General features: G+C 39.2%; 1 protein-coding gene across 6 annotated transcripts in view; it reads right to left on the bottom strand.

Annotated features, from left to right (window-relative positions):
- ATP8A2 (ATPase phospholipid transporting 8A2) overlaps positions 1-12571 on the bottom strand; it is a 317425-nt gene that overhangs the window by 188829 nt on the left and 116025 nt on the right. For all 6 annotated transcript variants that reach the window (XM_021530648.4, XM_085580332.1, XM_085580328.1 and 3 more), the window contains one exon: positions 11212-11384. In XM_021530648.4, the coding sequence (XP_021386323.3) occupies positions 11212-11384 (173 nt within the window). The remainder of the gene's footprint in view (positions 1-11211; positions 11385-12571) is intronic.

The following is a 12571-nucleotide window of genomic DNA, read 5'->3' as shown; positions in this document are numbered from 1 at the left end:
AGAACAGTTAAGCAGGGTTTTAGGTGACCAGGTACAGCAGAACAGTCTCCCAGAGTAACTATTGTTGTAAACAAGCATGAAGTGGGCTCCTCAGACTTTTTTTTCTTAAAACCCCACTAGATACTATGCTCATTGAACTAGTCAGACAAAACCAGCAAATCACATTAATGTACTAAGAATGCCTGAGCTCAACAATTAAAGTAAAAATATTCATTAGATTTTTACACTTGGGCAGAATAAAACAGCTCTATGTAGCCTTTAAAAGTCTACCCTAACAAAACATCCCTGAACACCTTAGATTTCCAGCCCACACATGTTGGTTATCAAAAGAAACAGACATGAGAAACAATGAAGAATAAAGCTTGCACACATTTCTTCCTTATACTCCTGAAACCATCTGTACTGAAAAAATAAAGCTAAGTCAACCACTCAGTACCAGGGGAGGGACAGTCACAAGCATCAGGGGTTAAAAGCAATCGTGCCTGATATCTTGAAGGGAACTGCTTACAAGTGTGGCTTGATTTTACACTTCCAAGATGAAGCTGGAATTTCTTAAGCAAGAGTAATGCAGCTGCAAAAAACATTTTACAAAGTAGCAAAACCATCCTGCAGTTCCTTGTTGCTCTGGAGGACATCCCCAGCTCTAAGTTTAACTCAATCACAGTCCTTGTTCCTGCTACACTAACCAGTACACAAAAGTTTACAAAGACCCAATCTGTGCAGCAGAAAACCCCACAGTACAGCTACTCTGTATTTATAGAAATTAGGGCTAAAACAGGTGTCAAAATACAGCTATATAAACTCTGATGGTTTTATGAACTAGCTGCTAGTTTTGACAGTTTTAAGGATACTTGTTGGAGGATTGGAGCATAACACACAAAGGTCCCACAAACAACCCTCAACAGAGCCAAGAGATGTACACACACACACCTGATCTGTGGGAAGAGATCTCAACATCATCACCTAGTCCTGGCTACACTCATACCACTATGGCAGTGTACAGAGTCAGTCAGTCTGTCTCCTGACAAATCACTGACCCACTGATCCAAGAGACCCATCACACCATGACTACATTTAATTGATGACCTATCTGTACAACCCAAGGCATATGGAAGCACCTCACTTGGAGGACAAGGAATGTAGAGGTAGAAAGTTTTGGAGAAACTTGGCACTGACTTGGACACTGAATATACCACATGCAAAAATGACCTTTCACCTTCTATATACAGCCAGTTCTGAGCTTAACATATCACTAGATGAAAGACTAAAGCCAAGTGAAAGACTTCAGAGAAGAGAACCACACCAAATGATTCTACATACATAACAATCATAGCAGCCATTCTTGAGCTACAGAGAAGTTCTTAAGATCTCTCAACCTCCACAGAGACAGTGAAGTCCTGCCTCCCCACTCATCAGGATCAGTTCAAGTAGCAATGTCTGAATGTTCAACACACACTTCCCAACAAGAAGAAGCTCGTTTTTGCAGAAAGATGACAGGCAATTAAGCTCTCAAACAGATGTCTTCAGCCCGCCTTTATCAAGCTCATAGCTCGTCTTCATTTTGGCACCTCAACACATTGTGTCACATTTTGGATTGTTTTTAGGACTCCTTGGTTCTCCCTATGAGGGCCCACAAGTAACAGAACTTCCAAGACCACATGTAGGCAAACAGCCACAACCCTACACAGGTTTAGAAGCTCTGATCAAAGTGCCCCCTGTAGGAACTTGAATCTGTGTGTTTATGTAGAGCATAAATAAAACAATGCTAGGAGTGCACAAAGACTACATATGAGACCACAAAGACCACAAAGTGAAATATGACAGAAGACCTGTGAGACAGCAATTTAAGTGTGCCATGACATGGAAAACAATAAGAGAAGGGGGATATGAAAGAGCAAGATGTAAAAGATATAATAATTTTTAATATCTACCATTGTTATTTATTCTAGACACTATTGGAAAGAGAAAAACCAAAATGCATTCAACACACATGCCAAAACAAGATATCAAAACAGCCTTCCCAGAATAGGAAGAAGGTATTTAAACCTCCTTTAAAAAAAACAAAACAAAACAAAAAAAAACCCAAAAAACATAAGAACAGCCTACTAGTGAATGCAGAATCCAAGTCTCTACCATTTTAACCCTGCCACTGGTGTTCAGAACACAGAGCCCTTAAGCTGAATGGTACAGCAGTTCTGATACAGCAGAAAATCAATTTTTCTTCAAGTTCTAGAGTATATCCTTGCAAGTACAGGTATACCTCACAAATTTTCTCACTTGCCTTTTCTTAGAAGTACTAAGGAGAATTATTAGCACAGAGATAAGATTTTTATTTTTTAAAAGGATGAGTTTGCTATTGCTTATGCAGGTGAGCATCCCTTACAGATTGCAAAACACAGATTCCATGAAGAATTCTTTCTGCTATCTGTGAGCAACTCTGCAAAGGAAAGTCTAAGCCTCAAAAAAGCTATTACACCACCAACATGGCTACTTTGCTAAATGGCTTCCAACTGGGCAGTCTTGTTTGCCCTGCAGAATATGGTGGTATTTACTCACACATTTCAAGCACATAAGCAGGCCAAAAATGCCATATCCCACTGGAGCCAGAGCCTATTCATTTTTTTACTCATGTGAACAAACTTGAAGAGTTTGCTTCCTAGTCTAGCCTGTTGAATCAAATCAGGTTTACTCTGTTTCCCTCAAGCATAGTTTTGGTTTTATTATCATGACTTCAAGGATATTAATAGCAGAGAAATAGATTTAAGCCTAGCCATGCTTTTCAGTGTAAGGTCAAATTTTTCCAAATATCTAGTATGGATTCAGCTGTGCTCCTATTCAACTTAGACATACTCTAGAGTCAGCTTCCACCAACACTAAGTACTTTTGGAAACTCTGACCAGAGCTTTTTTACCAGCTCAGTGTCCCACATATTACTACAGTGCCCCAAAGCCCAGAGTCCTCATGAAGGTAATTCCCTGCAGTACTAAGAAGCTTGCAGAACAGACTGTTCCTGCCTCTGTAATTTTATACCTGTACTTTTAACAGTGGAAAATACATTATTTGAGCTGGTCCTGCGGGACAAGAGCACTAGAATCTGTTGGATCTTATGAAGAAGTATATTACAGTTGGTTTGAGTCTTGTTTCTGAATGCAGTGCAGCTCCACGTAGTCTTTAAAAGCCTTTGTCTTCTGTACCTTCACGCATCAGGGTTTCAGTGAAATTCAAATATTAAACTTGCAAGACAAAAATAAATATTTAAATAAAATCAAGGAGAATCCTCAAATCCTCTCTGAGGAAAAGTTTTTAGATCTTTAAAACTACCTAATATTTAGAGAAGAACGTACAGAATAGTAAGGAATGATCAGGATAAGGCTACCTATTTCTTAATAGAATTTGACAAACCATTAAAAGAAACAGAAAATGTAAACTATTTCCTTGCAATTGCAACCTGGTGAGCAAGGAATTAAGGAAATTTTCTACATAGCCAGAAACCTTTACAAACCAGTTGCAAGGCTGCAGAAAGGCACCAGACACTTGGCCTCCATCCAGCCTTATGGACCAGCAGGGAATTCCATAAGAGGAAACATTCAGTCACTCTCTAGCAGACAACACTCAGCACTGCTCCAGGAACTCAGGAAAAGGGTATTTGGCACAACAGACAAGGGGTAAGAAATAAGGACAACTGTGTCAAGAGTCGAGTTGTGCCTAAACAGGAATGCCTAAACAGGAAAAAACTGGCACTCCTGAAGCCTAATGGAGAATCAGAGCATCTGACATTACTGGTTTGGGAAGAAGCTTTATTTGAGACAGGACAGTGAGCTGCAGTTAGGCTACACACCTCATCACTTTAAGAACCTGCTCTTGCCAGACACAAGTGCATACAGCAATGAATGTTTCTGTGCACTGTGCCAGAGACCATCTATTACACATGCCACAAAAGCCACCTTGAAAGAGTTCAAGCATTCTGTCATCAGCTAAGATACAAAGTTACTTTACACTTGCACTGGAAAACTTGAGGAACCCGGTTAAGCCCAGAGTAAAACATGCACCACCCCCAAACCATAGAAAAGACTGAAAAAAACCACCAAACACCTCCCCTCCAAAAAAAACCCTACATATTTTCCTTAAAGAGTGGTGATAACACTTATGCTTCCAATACTGTTTTTATAAAACAGAAGCTTAAAATGAAGGTATGCAAATAGTTAGAGGTGGGTTTACAAGCAGAACTTTGCTGTATACCTCTGAATCAAAACCTGGTGACCTTTAGCTTTCACACCATCACCCTCAACAGCATTGCACAGGAAGTGAAGAATATTATATTCAATAAAGGCAGCAGGGGAATTTCAGTGAGAAGAAAGTAATTGTTCCATTTGGAACCTGACCAGAAGACAGGGGTTAACACACTAACACTTGTGGAAAGAAAAATATACCAGTACTATGAATTTCTCATGGAACAGAAGATATTCCAAACCACAGTTTTATCTTTCCTCTAAAATAGCATACGTTCCAGTAGCATAGTTTTTTCTCATGTGCAGTATGTATGGAATGTTTATTTTCCCATTTGGGAAGTGTAGCACTAAACATAGCATTGCTGGCTGCTCCTGCTCAGAAACTGAAGAGACCAGAAGCAATTTGGACAAGATACTGCAGTATGGTGAAGAAACAGACACTGATACCATTTGGAACTGTTTGTGAGTATTATCACCCCATTGCTCAAGAAACTAATCTCACTTACATTTGACAAGCTGGATCAAGTGAACTGCTAACATTTTGGTCACCTAAATTAGGCTCACAATGAAAAATGGTAACAAATTAATTTTTAAAATAACAACTAGGGAAAACACTACTTAAAGGAGAAACTTAAGTTTTTGCTGTTAGGACATACAGTATTTTTCCTACAAAATTGTTTCCAATGAAAACGGTTGATTTTAGCTGTACTCCTGCCTTCCCTCCAACCTTTTCCAAATACTTGGTGCTAAGTAAATTTGCTAGTTAGAATAGTAACAGAAACAGGAAATAGAGGTGAAGCAGAATATTTCAGGAAAGTTTTAATTCATAATCAGTTTTGAGCATGAGAACTCAGCTGGTCATCCAGTAGAAACAGAAACTGAACATTAAAACATATACTGGATCTAAACTGACATACACAAGCTTAAAGCACAATACAAACTTAGTCTATTTGCTAAGTATTTTTCTTTAATAAATTCAAAAAGGTAAACATTTGCAAATTGTGAATAGCAGTGGACAATGGAACACTGATTCACCCTAGGGATGACATCATGTGAATTATTTCCTCAATCTGAACAAATAAAGCGAAATAATTCCTAAGAATAGTAACAGTCACAATAATGGGATGCAGTTAAGGAGGTGGAAATGTTTGGCCACATAGCATGAATCATTTAAATTCAGGCTGTCAGGCAGTTAATAGTTACCCAAGGGAAACATGCTTTACCTGTGTCATTTAAAAAGCAAACAACACCAGTTAAAACAGTATCATTAAGTACTGTTTAAGTGTAAACAGTGTTTTTTCACCCCCTTTAAACACTAGCTAAGGATTTGAATGATTTGAACTATGAGAGTGAGGTTCAGGAACCATCATAGCTCAGAACACTGATTAAAAAGAACAGAAGTCAAAACGTGCAGCACAAACTCACTTTGCCACTCAGAGGACAACATAATTAACAAAATTTTTAAGACCAAGCTCTCCAAAAGTTTTCCTATATTAGCTTTCCAGCAGAGAACTGGTGACATTTTCCAAGTTTACTTAGCTCTTGCAAAGCAGCCAACAGGCTTTTAAGAAAACTAATCTGAACACACTGAACAGTTTAGGTGATAATTTCTAATCATCTGTGAGTATTCTTTATTCAAGAGTGCAGAGAGCACCACGTAATGCTGCAACTCCAAACCTTCCTCCCACTTCAATTATCTACAAACACTAAAGCTGTCAGAAAGGTTCTTCCCTCATGGTTTTCAAAGTCATAAGATGAATATTGCTGTCATGAGTTGGCAGAAATAGAATATGAGAATGAGCATGGATTATTTAGTAGGTGACAGATGAGGGGAAACACAAGATGTACATACAGGAAAAATGTAATACATCCACAATTTTCTTTGGGACCAATTAACATTAGAATTGGCTATCATACTCTTAATCAGAATTGAGTTGCAATTTTTTGTCATAAAATGGGGGTCTTATCTAATGAAAGCCAGCAAGACACTTTTTTGATTCTATAAATAAATACACACTTTACTGCAGCAAAGAACGATCATTTTGTCAAATACTAATACCAGCAACAACATGCAAGTTCCGGGAAGAAATATTTAAGAAGTATTCCAGATGTTCATTTTGTCAGCTATGTTACTCATGTCTCCTCCAAATCATGATGGAAGAAGACCAGAAGCACCCCAGCTATGGCCTTACAACTTTGAGTGCTGAGACAACTTTTCTCTTGTCTCCTCATCTCTCTTCTCTCCTTAGCTGATGAAGTGATTCTAAGAGTTAGCAACACATACTCTTCACAAGCTGCTTTTTGCCTTCCCTTCTCCAGCCTTCTGCTTTCAAGTCATTAAATCCTTTCCCTTTCCACACCCAAGCAGACACACTCTAGTCAAAGGGTATGTTCATTTCAGAACATTTAGTGTCTGTTCTCAGAGTGATACCCGTGGGCTCCTGTCTTCACCCCAGCCTCCCTGCATGCTACATACAATAGCAACACAGACCAGGGTTGCCCTATTGGTAGGGGGTTGTTTAAAAAAAAACACATTTTCTCCTCTTGTTTCTTTTTTTCCTCAGCTCCTAACCACTATCACTACAGCTCCAATATTGCTCAAGGTACTGAAAACAACAGTTTGTGCCACTATTATCTACAGTTAGCTGGTGAGGTTGGGTAGAAACCCTCCAGAAGTCAGTGTTCAGATGCTGAGCAACAACTGCGCATACCTTTCACACCTAAAAGCAAGCAAAAACGTCCTGATGTTGTAGCCATGACATGGCAAGTGCCCTTGTGGAAATAGCACGTAGTCCATAGAAATTGCTGTTGCTATATTTTCTCAATTTCTATTCATACTGCAACACTTTATAGACACCTCTCCAGAACAGGACATATGATCAAAGTATGGCAGAAAAGTTGATGGACTGTAAAGCAATTGAGACATTTTTATTTATTTTCCTATTACCTGAAATCCCTCCTATACAGGCATCAACTCGCTGTTAACTCAGCTGAAAAGCTACAGGATCTAAGTACACGTATGGAAAAGAAACAACATCCCAGCACCATCACCTCAAGAAGTATTGCAGAAATGGTCAGTAATACAAGCAAAAGGGAAAAGAGTCACACTGAGGCAGCCCAATGTGGGATGGGTTCCCAGTCTTACACTATACATCTCACTGGAGGTGTTTGCTTTGTTGTGCTTTCATCTGTGAAACAAATTATACAAAGGACTACTTCTGCGGTCCAACAATTAATTTTAGGTACCGAAGTACTTACAAACTGCTTAGAATTATTTAATCTCTTAAATGCTAATGGATTGCTTCTTCCTGATGGATGTCTTTTTAATATGGCATTAAACCCATACAAAGGCAGAATCACTGCCACCTGCAAAGAAGTTCTATTCAACAACAATAACAAAAAGTTCCCAAAGCATAGTCATAAAAATGTGTTTCCGAAACATTACATTAAGTCAAACTACAAATACTTCCAATTCAAGGCAGGCTCTTCAGTGGAGAATTCAATATGAATTTTAAGTTATATTTCGTTTTTAAAATTAAATATTAAATGCCATAACACACAAGTTATATAATTCTCTGCTACTTTTATATTCAGAGCCAAATGCATCAATATGCTATATCTACCAGCTAGAGTATAAACACTAGATGAAGGAAAACACTCCATTTTGTTATTAAAAGAATAAACTCACTTCTACCCAAACCTTAACATTTTTTGTCTCACAAAACGTCACTAAAAGCAGGTCTGTTAAAGGAACATTTGAAAACCAGAGACAAGCAATCATCAGCTCAGATCTCATAAATGAAGTCATGAGTTCAACTGCCTTCCAAACAACATTTACTTCCACTGAAAAGTAAGTTTTGCTTGCTTTTGACATCCTGACATCCCAGTCAGTGTGAAGAAAGATAATAAGATCTGTCAGTCTCCAGAAAAACTTTTAACAAACAAGGCTTTTTCTTAAGGAGTTGTTTGATTTGATTTTGCTAGCTTTACCAAGTCCCTTGAGGGGTATATTTTTCTCCACTGTGCCAGTGGCCTGCTAGAGACACTGTAACAGTGGAATACTTAACCCTATCAGAAGATACCATCTCTCCCTCTTAATGCAGAAAGGAGCCAGGTTTACTACAGTTTCATTTTAAGAGATTACCCCTGAGAATCAAGTTCAACTACAGTTTATGCCTAAAGCCCAGAAAATGAATATACAGTATGTCTTAACTATATTTATATACAGTATGTCTTAACTGTATTTTAAAAAGAAAAACAATTGAATGGCAAATGCAGCTGAAACTCCCTAGAGGAGATGAAAATGTTTTAGTAAATTTATGAAATATTAAGCCAAATGAATTTATGCAATATTGAGAATAGCAAGGCAACTCCTACTGTGGTAAATGTCATCTCACTAAGTTAAAGAGCCACATCCCCCTCTTAGCTAACATTTTCATTTGAAGACTAACTCTAATTTGAAATGTCCTCTTTCTCAACTCCATTTTAAAACTTCTTCCTGTGAAACTTCCTATGCACTGCCTTATTTGACACCCAACGTACTATCGAAAACAACTCAGAGCATTAATAAAAAATGTTTTTCTTGCTTCAGCATCAAGCACCTGGCAAGTGACTGGAAGGTTCTTGAAAAGCCTTAAAGGTTATTAAAAGCATTCCTCTTTTTCCCCGGGGACTTAAAACTCAATTATTTTCATTCCTCCTTTTAAGCTATGAAATTACATCATCTCTTCCCATTTGATTTATACTTTAAAGTATTTTTTTCCTGCATTGTTCCTCAATTTGCTAATTCACTAATAAATAAAACTCCTGTTGGCTCCCCACATGAAATAATGAAAGAGGAAATGTCCAGTATTGCATGCCTCCATGCAAAAACAGGACCATTCCTTATATTCAGCTTATTATATATATATTTTAGGTATAAATGTAATAATTTGTAATTTATTATTTTTTTCAGCTACATAGGTCTTTGGCTTAACTTGTCAAATCTTCGAGCAATAAATTAACAGAGTGCCTTGGAAGGATCTCTGTGAAAGCACAGTGATAGAGTAGGAAAGCATGAGCTTTCCATCTGCTCAGTTTCTTAACTCCCCCTCAAAGAGAGCACAGCACCGGGCCAGTTCCCATCCTGGGCACCTGATGCTCTCGAAGCCCAGGGTACTTTCACTCTGGCCCTCTTATGGGCCCTACATCAGGGCCTGTTGCATTTCAAAGATGGCTAGACTTGTGTCAGCTTCCTCTTGTAAAACACTTTCCACTCCACAAAACAGCTGCAGAAATGAGACCCCTGCTCTAAGGCTTTGTGCCTTCTTCCTCTAGCACCTTGCCCAAATTTAAAAAAAATTGATCAGCAACAGAAGAAAAACTGCTGTCACTGAACACTTCAGGGAAGAGCCTGTCTCCCTCATCTTTCATTCCCTTCTATTGCATGTTCATTCAAATTGATACAAACCCCTCTGAGCCTACTCTTCTCTAGGCTGAATACTTGCAGCTCTCTCAGATTCTCCTTGCATGATAGATGCTCCAGCCCCTTTATCATCTTCATGGTCCTGCCTTCTCCATTAAACCTGTTATATTAACAATCCCAGAACGGGACACAACATTCTAAAAGTTACCTCAGCAGTGTGGAGAAAAAGGATCACCTCCCTCAACCTTTACCATGCTCTTTAGACTGTAGCCCAGGGTAGCACTAGTCTTTGCTTTGCCACTAGGATTAATTGCTGGCTCACAGTCAGCTTGTCCACCAAGGATCCAAAGATTCTTCTGGAGAAAGGTGCTTTCTAACTTGGCAACCCCCACAGCTTACTGGTGTAAGGGGTTGTAACTCCTTAGGCATAGAATTTGGCACTTCCCCTTCTTGAGCTTCATGACATTTCGCTGCTCAAATCTTCAACCTATTGAAGTCCCTCAGAAGGGCAGCCAAGCACTCAGTGGTATCTCTCACTCCTCAGTCTTGTATCATTTGTAAACTTGCTGAGCTCATACTCCATCTAATCATCAGGTAATTAATGAACACGTTGAACAGTTCTAGCCCCAGTATCGTGCAGTACAGCAGTCCAGAAAATAAATGGAAAGAAACTAGTCATATAAAAAGCCCCAGGATTAAGCTATTTCAAGTACATAGACATCCTTTTGCCATGTGATACTTGCACAAAAGTACACACATAAAAGGTAAGACTGCAAAAAAAAAGTAGTACAAGGTTTCCATACAGTCATTTTCCACAAAGCAGGTCTTGCTTCTAGAATGCAAATAAAACTTCCTCTGCCTGCCTAAATCAACAATCCCCCCTAGGTCACAATTCTCCCCAAATACCAGCAATGAGCACAAACACACACAATCCTCAAAGCCACATAATCTTTCAAAGATAAAAATGATGCAGCCTTCCTGCTACACAAAAAGTAAAGTAAGCCAGTTTTTGGTTTTCATTTTCTTGGGGTTCTTATTTCCTTTCTTCTGAAGTTGTCATGACATAGGACCATATCTGTGTATGGCTCTATCCACAAACAGCAACAAACTCTGCTGTGACTTAGAAAAGTAAGCAGTAGTCTAACTTCTTTATAGGGCAAATTGCACTATTATCACAGGGTCACAGAATACACAACTAGAAGTCAAGATCAACTTAAATTCATGCAGTGACTTTCTCTAGAGCTGAGCTGAACATTTTGGTTACAAATTACATCCATAGCTCCCCTTCTCATCAGTGTCTACTATAATTGGGCAATCAGGCACAATGTTTTTCTCACAATCTTTCATCACTTTATAGAAGAGATCGGACTCAACTGGGACTGACATTGGCAGAGGGAATTGTACTATCTGAGGACACAATTTTAGTGACAGGACATGCCTCCTCCTCCATAGGGGAAGAAAGACACTATCTAGCAAGCTGTTCTCCAGCATACTTAGGTGTGGCTGTGCCCATACTAGGTTGAATTTCACAGGCTTCATGCCCACTTTATTACCCAAAAGAAACACAGAATTCCTTACCTGCAACAAATGACCGCTTTACAGGAGAGTGCCAAGTCCAGAAAGCTCTGCCTGACTTCAAATGAAAGGGCATACTTCAGTGTGTGACCATCAATAATCAGGGCAATATCATTTTCCTTGCGCAGTGACTCCCCCAGACTGGTACAATGTTGAGTCAGAGAAGCTCTTGTTGCCTGAAGAAAAAACAGAAAGAAAATGTTTTTTCCCAATACAAGAAAAGTGCATTCAAACTAGAGCAAGGTACCTCCAGACCATGGCACACATGCACTCAAACTGGCACTGACACGAGCTAGGGTGTTAACAGTACCTCGTGCAGACATACTGACTTGTGTCACAAATTGGCAAAAGCTGCCTCTGCTTGCCTAGGAACTCATCTTGTTTCAGAGCACTCTCCAGCATCTTTACCACACAGTCCTGCATCATAGATGTGCCCAAAGCAGCCTTCCCAACTGTAGCCCAAATACATAAACTGTCCTGGGCCAGACAGGCAGGAAAACAATCAGGCCACTTTCACACAAAGGGGAAGTGTGGGAGGAAAGAGGAAACTTGCTTTGCAATTCATTTTCTCTCACCTCACTCATTAGTAGGTTAATCCAAACAAATTCACTCTGATCTACTAGAAAACTAGCCCCAAACTGGAGGCAAATTTACACATTAAGTTAATGATTGTGACAGAAAACACAATTCAGCCATTTCAGACACAGATTACCTTTTGCACCTTCTTCTTTAAAAGAATGACTGCATAATTCCCTGTTTCCCCATTAAAAGTGAGGGATTAGATTTATGACTTCATGGCATGCTTTATCTACACTGTACCTAAAAATCTAACAGAAAGTAGATGACTGTGCTTAAACCATTAGAGACCAGTGCTGGGAGAACAAGGGTAAGTCTTCTGGGAAGAAAACTGTTTTATCTAGTTCAACGCTACTGTGCAGTGACAATGCTCACAGAAACTCCAAGGATGATATAATGGATACAGTTTGGGAAATATTATCAATAATAGAATTTTATCGCAAGAGCCCCTGCCCCTGGGATCTTAGGGTGACATTTCTTTTTCTTTACTGCTTCCTCTTAGTCTTGCTTAAACATTTTTCTTACTCTCAAGAGCAGAATTAACCCCTGTCCTTCTCCTGAATATGGACACAGGATTAAATGCTTCTTTGACTATTTGAAAGGAGAACTCTCTGCCCTTATTCCCTGTCCAGCACTTGGGGCACTTCAGAGGGAACACCTTCACTTTTCACCTGATCCAAAGGAGGGTGAAGGCTAGGGCCCAACCACCCCCCCTGTAGAGACAGAGGAGAATCTCAGGGCAAGTTCAGGAGGGTTACTGAATATCCATCATCTATTGCTCAAAAAA

The sequence above is a fragment of the Lonchura striata genome, chromosome 1 (genome assembly GCF_050655825.1).
Source record: "Lonchura striata isolate lonStrDom1 chromosome 1, ASM5065582v1, whole genome shotgun sequence".
Taxonomy (NCBI): Eukaryota; Metazoa; Chordata; class Aves; order Passeriformes; family Estrildidae; genus Lonchura; species Lonchura striata.
The sequence above is the reverse complement of the archived record's forward strand: the minus strand, read 5'-3'. Positions and strand labels throughout refer to the sequence as shown.